The 8,177-nt window shown below is 34.9% G+C and overlaps 1 protein-coding gene and 1 pseudogene across 1 annotated transcript; one reads left to right on the top strand and one right to left on the bottom strand.

Moving 5' to 3' along the window:
* Positions 1-772: 772 nt before the first annotated feature.
* On the top strand, positions 773-1,555 carry LOC105296879 (annotated as a pseudogene).
* A 260-nt stretch (positions 1,556-1,815) lies between these two features.
* LOC105296832 (olfactory receptor 8B3) lies at positions 1,816-2,763 on the bottom strand. Its single transcript, XM_011367154.2, has one exon. It carries the CDS (start codon positions 2,758-2,760, stop codon positions 1,816-1,818), a length of 945 nt encoding a protein of 314 aa, XP_011365456.1. The 5' UTR covers positions 2,761-2,763.
* Between the last annotated feature and the right edge of the window lie 5,414 nt (positions 2,764-8,177).

The raw sequence follows: 8,177 nt of genomic DNA, 5'->3' as shown, positions 1-8,177 counted from the left end.
AAATAAGCTCACAAAATGTTGCTAGGAATACAGTTCGTTACTATTAATATATACTTTTTAATGATAAATTTTATTAGATAAGTAAAACAATGCCTAACATATTTTTTCTAACTTAACATGCAACATTTCCATCTAAATGATAAATTCTAAAGTAAGAACTACTATATGTTATTTTTTAAATATTTTATGTTATTAAATGGCAATTGATCCAAGTTTTGTAATAAACAAGTTACCTCCCCCATTAGAATCCTAAGATACATATGTAGTATTCCTTTAATCATACTCTGTTGATGCTATCTTTAGCAATAAAAGGTAAATTTATATGTATTCTCATCAATATTAAATGAACTGGGCTGATAGGGGCTCTCAAACACAAGTGATGTGTGGTACGAATTTTGCCATTCTCAAAGGGAACAAGAAAGGACATAAAATGAAAAGAAAGTTGGTGAGAAAAATAGAACAAAAGGACAAAATCAGGGGGATCTGATTACATTTTAAACTATATAGATAGTTTCTAATTAAGACATTGCTCTGAATTTTGTTGCCTATACCAGCAATAATATTAATAAGAATGAAAATGCTTCTATAGTATTTAGTGTTTCTGTGTTTAGGTGAGCAAGCTGTAATTTTAATGTTCTATGCCTTATGAACTTCACCACTTTTGTCTAGATTAGGAATAGCCCAGGAGACCCAAGTACAAAAAATAATGGGGAAAAAAAAGTCAGCCTAGCTTTTTCTGCTGACATCATGGTTCCACAGTCCCCACACAGAAATGCCTGGTGAAGCCACAGAAACTGTCCCACTACAGAGTAGAAGTTGCCACAGCCCAAGGCTGAGACAGGGTCTGGAACAAAATCTGACAGTGATGAAATAGTACCAGAGATTGAGGAACAAGATTCCAAACAGGCAACCACACAAGCCCAATTGTCAGCAGCAACTGGAATTGATGAAGAGCCAGTCATTAAAGCAAAACAGAGCTGGAGTAAAAAGAAGGCACCGAAGGCTAGGTCCAAACTGGGTCTATGACAAATTCAGGGGTCATAGGGTCACTATAGGGAAATCTAAGAATATCCTCTTTGTCATCACAAAACCTGATGTCTACAAGAGCCCAGCTTCAGATACTGACATAGATTTTTGGGAAGCCAAGACCAAGGATTTATCTCAGCAGGTACAGCTAGCAGTTGCTGAAGAATTCTAAGTTCAAGGTGAAACTGTCTCAAACATTCAAGAAAACCCAACTGTACAAGAGGAGAGAAAAGAAGAGGTTGATGAAACAAGTGTGGAAGTTAAGGACATAGAATTGGTCATGTCACAAGTAAATGTATTGAGAGCAAAGGCAGGTTGAACCCTGAAGAACAATAGTAATGACATTGTAAGTGCTAACATGGAATTAACTAAGCATCTAAAAACAAGGACTCTGTGTGTGTGTGTGTGTGTGTGTGTGTGTGTGTGTGTGTGTGTATGTGTTTTAAAAAAGTAACTGCAGCTTGGTATGAAATGTGTACTGCTTTGCTTCTACCATTAACAGAGTTACGGCTTCTTGTGGGATGAATGAAAACAAAAAAAGAAAAAAGGTCAGTATATGTGTTCTGTTTATAAACATTTTCTTAAGTAAATGATACAGGGTTCAAGAGATATAGAGGCAAAACATGAGACAAGATCAGCTATAAGGGAAATGATAAGACAAGTCTATTAAACCACACATAATACAATCTGAAGGAGCAACATTGTTATAAACAAAACCCTTTTTTGAAAAACAGCAATAAAAATTAAATAAAAAAATTAAAAATATTTTTATGTTATTGCAGCTTCTAATTAAAATACATTTCTTCTCTGGATTTTAAACAGGGCTTTCCTCAGTGTAACTTTGATATCCTTGTTCCTCAAACTGTAGATCCAGGGATTGAGCATGGGCACCACGTTAGTATAGAAAACGGACGACGTTTTCCCCAGGTCCATAGATCCAGGAGAAGAATATTTAAGATACATGAATGCTGCTGATCCAAAAAAGAGAGAAATAGTAATGATGTGGGAGCTACAGGTACTGAAAGCTTTTGATCTTCCTTGTGTGGATTTGATATGAAGAATATTAGTGAGGATGAAGATGTAAGAAATTAGGATAGTAAAACTGGGTACCGTGATATTAATACCCACGACAAGGAGAACGACTACTTCATTGACATAAGTGCTGGAGCACGAGAGCTGGAGGAGAGGGAGGATGTCACACAAGTAATAATTGATGATATTAACATTGCAGAAGGTTAGTCTGAGCATGCAACCTGTGTGAGCAGATGCTCCAGCAAATCCTATTACATATGCAGCAAAAGTTAGCACAGAACAAGCCCGAGGGGACATGGTGACTTTATACAGCAATGGATTACATATGGCCACATAGCGATCATAGGCCATTGAGGTCAATATATAGCATTCTGAGATGACGAAAAAGAGAAAGAAAAACAGCTGAGTCATGCACTCGACATAGGAGATGATATTCTTCCTTGACACAAAGTTCATCAGCATCTTGGGGGTGAAAACAGATGAAAAACAGAGATCAATGAAGGATAGGTTGAAGAGGAAATAGTACATAGGGGTGTGGAGGTAAGAATTTAGACCAATGAGCATGATCAAGCCAAGGTTGCCCACCACGGTGATAATGTAGATCATTAAAAACAGGTAAAAGAGGGGTTGTTGGAGCTTTGGATCGTCTGTTAATCCAGCAAGAATAAATTCGGTCACTAAGGAGTTATTTCTAGCCAGCATTCTCGACTTCAGAAATCTGTGAGAACAAATGAAAATTCCATTAATAGAGAAACCAGCTCTCTCCTTACAAACTCTTTCATGAGAAGGGAACTCAGACTGGTTGTAATCAAATAAGATCTTAAGGGTCTGAATGGACTGCCACACACGTTCCTCAATATTTAAATCACCGTGTCTTTTGTCTGCATGAGCTGCATACGACAAACAGCTATGCTGTCTTTATAAGAAGATAGAGGAATGGCGTAGCTGAGGAATAGGTTGACCTGCTGATGACCTTTTGTACTGGGGATGTATCCCTCACCTCTCTTTCTCATTCATCTAAACTTCCACTTCCTACTTCCGGCTTATGTTTCCATTACTGTACTAGATACCTGAGTTCTCCTATGATGACTATCAAGAAAGAGAAGATTCCTCCAGAGCTGAGACCATACAGGTGTTCTGCTTCCTGGAAGGCAGCCTCTCACAACCTATAGGGTTTCCAGATACTTTACACCTAGAATTCATGAAGTCAATAATTGATAACAGGTATTGAGGAGAGCCTTGGTAGCTTATAGATTTATAATTAACTATATACTCCCATGTTTCTACGCATTTTTGTCTGCAGTTCCATCCTAGCTGGACGGAGAATGAGGAAAGGAAGGTGAATGTGCTTCCCTTGGTTCTGTAGGAGAGCATGAAAGAAAAACAATTAATTCAGCAATGATTAAATTAGTCATTTCACAATTAATACATTGTGAAAATGTATTAATCTGTATACCCATAACATTTAAACTCTTTTATGTATATAGTACACTTCAATTAAAATTTTTTTCTTGAGAAAGAGAAAAATCTCCTCTTCTTCCTCTGATGTTGCTGTATTCTGATGTGTCACTTGGAACTGCCATAGCTGTGTGCTACCAGACTGAGAGGCAAAGCCCCCAGAGGTGTGCTGACAATAATGTTTGCAGTAGAGTTAGCGCTCCATACTTCTTATTATTCAATACGAATATGTGCCCTCATTTTCCAGCAACAGAGAGAGTGAGAAAAAAATAGGAACCTGATTAACTCATTCTCCTCCCATTAAGAGAACTCAGTGCTGATCCTTTATGTGTCTTTCACCTCCATTGCCCTGGAAGAAAAACTGGCTTTTCCAATATCAGACCTGAGCAGTTGTAGTCAGATAATCTCCTTTCATTAGCAAAAGAGTCACAGCATAGATTTCAAAGTCTGGATGATCCAAGAGTCATTCTGTGGTGTAGATCAAGCCTCTGTTTATAGATTTACTAAGAGAGTGTAAAAGGAAACCGCAGACTTGACAAGTGAGCCAACATGTCATAGAATACATGGCATTTGCCTAAGGCTTATAATTCTTTTGGACCTGATTAGATATCCAGTTGTAGGTCTCCCCTAGGACATTCTCATCATGATAAGCTCTTCAGGGAGGAAACTGATGTCTGTGTTTGCACTTCAATTTTGACAACAAATGATAATTTCCCATCAGAGATTATACATTTCCCAGGGCACAGGGGAAAGAATTCTCTGCTATAAAGGTGTACATAATTAATGTTATTGAAAATTTTACTAATGATAATTCTAGGTAACATATTAGTTTTAAGGATTTGAGTTCATAAAGATTTATGAACATCACAGTAAAGTTTATTATCCCCTTTTAAAATAGTTGAGTCCCTTTAAATAATCAGTGTTTATGAATATTGTATGGAGACAAACAAAAGGATATTTTTAATTTATTTAAGAGATTATTGTTTAATAAAATGTTATTTAATATAAGAATGATCTATTACTTAATAGAAATTTAAATTACCTTGGGTTCTTCTAACTCAAGATGTCTTTGTTTTTAATAAATTAAAATAAAATCTGTAAGAATTACTGTTAATAGGCTTGCACTTCAAGAAAGTACAACTTTAGAATTCCCAGATATGTATTAACTTATGATCATGCTTTTAAGAATTTATTTAATTAAAAAAAATTAAAATTATTATAGATTCACAGGAAATTGCTAAAATAATGCACAGAGTCCCTTGAAATCCATCAGCTCCTGCCATGATGAGATATTAGACAACTGTAGCCCAATAGCAAAACCAGGATATTGACATTGGTATAATAATGTTAACTAGATTATGACTGTTATTCAGCTTTCATTAGTTTACATGCACTGCATGTTTGTGTTGTGTTGTGTTGTGTGTGTGTGTAGATCTGTGCAATTTGACCCCTTGTATGGATTCGAGTAACCACTACCACAATCAGGATACAGAAATGTTCCACCACCATAAAGGAACTCCCTTGTATTACTCCTTATTAGTCACATCCATGCTCTCCCAACTTCATCTCTGCCTTCTGGTGACCAGTAGCCTTTTCTCCATCTCTATAATTGAGTTATTCAGAGGACAATAAATGAAATTATATAATATGTAACTTCTTAGATTTGTCTTTTTTCCCCAAAGCAAGATCCTACTAAGTCTATCCCAGTTTTTACATGTATCAATAGTCTGTTCCTTTAGTTGCTGAGTAGAATTCCATTTTTTGCAACACCAGTTTATTCAACCTCTGTAGGAATTTAAAAATTACTGGGTTCTTGTGTTGATACAAAACTAAATCTGGTTTATTTAATGGAAAATGTTTCAGGGGCAGAGCCTAGAAGATCATAGTTGAAACTAGTTCTTGTTTCAATTTTCTTTTATTAATCGATTCTTTTGTAGTATAATTTGCCCACAATAAACTGGACACATTTTAAGACTACAGTTCAATACTTTCAAAAAATAATACAGTTGCGTAACCACCACCATGACCAAGTTATAGAGCATTTTCATCACCCCCAAAAGTTCCCTCATAACTCTTTGCAATTCATACCATGTCCTATTTTTAATCATGAAAGGATGCCGACATTTTTCAAATACTTTTTCTGAATCTATTGAGATGATAATGATTTTTTTCTTGTGTTCTATCAATCTGCTGTATTACATTTATTGATTAGTGCATGTTGAACTATCTCTGCATCCCACTGATAAAACCCACTTGATCATGGTATATGATCCTTTTAATTTGCTGTTAAATTAAATTTGCTAGAATTTTGTTGAAATTTTTTTGCATCTCTATTCATTCATCAGACATATTGGCCTGTAGTACTTTTCTTGTAGTGTTCTTAGCTGACAAGAGTGTGAGGGTAATTCTGACCTCATAAAATGTATTTGAGAGCATTCCCTCTCTTCAAGTTTTGGAAAAGTTTAAGAAGGTTTAGCATTAATTATTTCTTACCTATTTGGTAGAATTCACCAGGGAGACCATCTGGCTCTTGGTTTTGCTTTGGTAGGAGGTTTTCAATTATTTATTCAATCTCCTTACTTGTTATTTTTTTGTTTAGATTTTCTATTTCTTCATGATTCCACCTTAGTGAGTGTACATTTCTAGGAATTTATCCATTTATTCTAGGTTATCCAGTTCCTGGGTGTATAATTGTTCATAGTTGTCTTTTATGATCTTTCGTATTACTGTGATATCAGGTATAATGTCTCCTCTTCATCATTATATAATTACCTTCTTTAGCCCTTGCTAAAGAAGGTAATTAAAGTTAAATTAAAGTCCATTTTATCTGATATATTACCCATGATATTTCTTCATTTCCACTTGTTCGAAGTACTTTTTTCATCCCTTCACTTTCAGTCTATTGCATCCTTAAGGTTGAAATAAGTATCTCAGCATATGGTTAGTCTTTTCTATTTTAAAATCCATTCAGCCACTGTATGCCTTTGGATTTGAGAATTCAAACCATTTACATTTAAAGTAATTATTCATAGGTGAGAACTTACTAATACCATTTTAATTAGTTTCTGGCTGTTTTGTAGTAATCTTGTTTCTTCCTCTTTTGCTGACTTCCTTTGTGAAACGATGATTTTCCATAGCGGTATGCTTTGATTCCTTTCCATTTATTTATTTGTTTGTTTGTTTATCTATTTATTTATTTAATATTTACTTATTTATTTATTTATTTATTTATTTATTTATTTATTTAGTATCTACTATTGGCTTTGCTTTTTGGTTACCACGAGACTTAGATAAAATATCTTATAGATATAACATTCTATTTTAAGGTGATAATTTTGATCACATACAAAAACTCTACCGTTTTACTTCCTCACCCCACATTTTGTTTTTGATATCACAATTTACCTCTTTTTATGCTGTATATCCATTAACAAATTATTGTAGCTATAGGAATTTTAAATGCTTTTGTACTTTAACCTTTACTAGAGGTAAGTGGTTAACACACTTACTAGAGGTAAGTGGTGTGTTAACCACTTACCTCTAACCTATTAGAGTATTAGAGTATTCTGAGTATTATCAGTGTGTTGTATGTTTTCTTATGTTTTCATGTAATTAATTAGCATCCTTTTATTTTAGCTTGAAGAAATCCTTTCAGTATCTCTTGCAAAGCAGATATAGTGTTTGATCAGCTCCCTCAGCTTTTGTTTGTTTGGGAAAATCTTTATCTCACCTTAATTTGTGAAAGAAACTGTGCTGAGTAAAGTATTCTGAGTTGGTAGTTATTTTTCTTTCAGCAGCTTGGTTACACCATTCCACTCTCTCCTGGCCTGCAAAGTTTCTCCTGAAAAGTCTGTTGAGTGTCTTATGAGGATTCCTTTTTAAGTCACAAGCTTCTTCTCTTTTGTTGCTTTTTAAGATTCTCTCTTTGTCTTTAAGTTTTGGCAGATTTGTTATTATGTGCCTTGAGAGGAATTCTTTAAGTATGAGTTTTATGACCTTGGATATTCAAATCTCTCCCCAGATTTGGGAAGTTCTTGGTCGTTATTTCTTTAAACAAACTTTCTGCTCCTTTCTCCATCTCTTCTTCTTCTAGGATCCTAATAATGTCTCCATTGTTTCTCTTAATGGTATCTGCATAGATATGGCTGTGAACAAAAACCAAATATATCTTTGTGTCCTGGATGTGAACTTTAACCAACCTTACTGTCCTTAGCAAGCCTACCAAATTGATTATTTGTATTCCTTAAACTTACACGATGTAGCCATACATATTTTTGTTAATAATGGCCAGAATGGCATGACAACAAAGATTAATATCCAAGTGAGAGATGTATCAGATTGGTGATAGTATCTATTATAAACAATCATCCATCAAGAGACCACCAGGAGGTATGGTCCCTGGTATGTACTGCATTCTTTGTCCCTCTGTCTTGGAAAGCATTAGTACTGAGTTATACTATGAAAAAAAAGTATCATAAAAGGAGTCTGTTAGTGGAGAATATATGCAGATTGATGGACACTCCAGGTTGCTGGGTCATCTGTTCATTCCCAACCTACCACTCTATAATAACTTCTGTTATATTTTATGGAGTTGCCTGCATTATTCTTTTGTCTTGAGATACTTTCTCATATGGTGGTGATCACACCTCTCTTCCACTATC

The sequence above is a fragment of the Pteropus vampyrus genome, unplaced genomic scaffold, assembly GCF_000151845.1.
Source record: "Pteropus vampyrus isolate Shadow unplaced genomic scaffold, Pvam_2.0 Scaffold130, whole genome shotgun sequence".
NCBI classification, from domain to species: domain Eukaryota; kingdom Metazoa; phylum Chordata; class Mammalia; order Chiroptera; family Pteropodidae; genus Pteropus; species Pteropus vampyrus.
The sequence above is the reverse complement of the archived record's forward strand: the minus strand, read 5'-3'. Positions and strand labels throughout refer to the sequence as shown.

What these genes read in the sequence shown, in the direction of transcription:
- LOC105296832 (XM_011367154.2), bottom strand. Translation starts at nt 2,760, where the DNA reads ATGCTGGCTAGAAATAACTCCTTAGTGACCGAATTTATTCTTGCTGGA.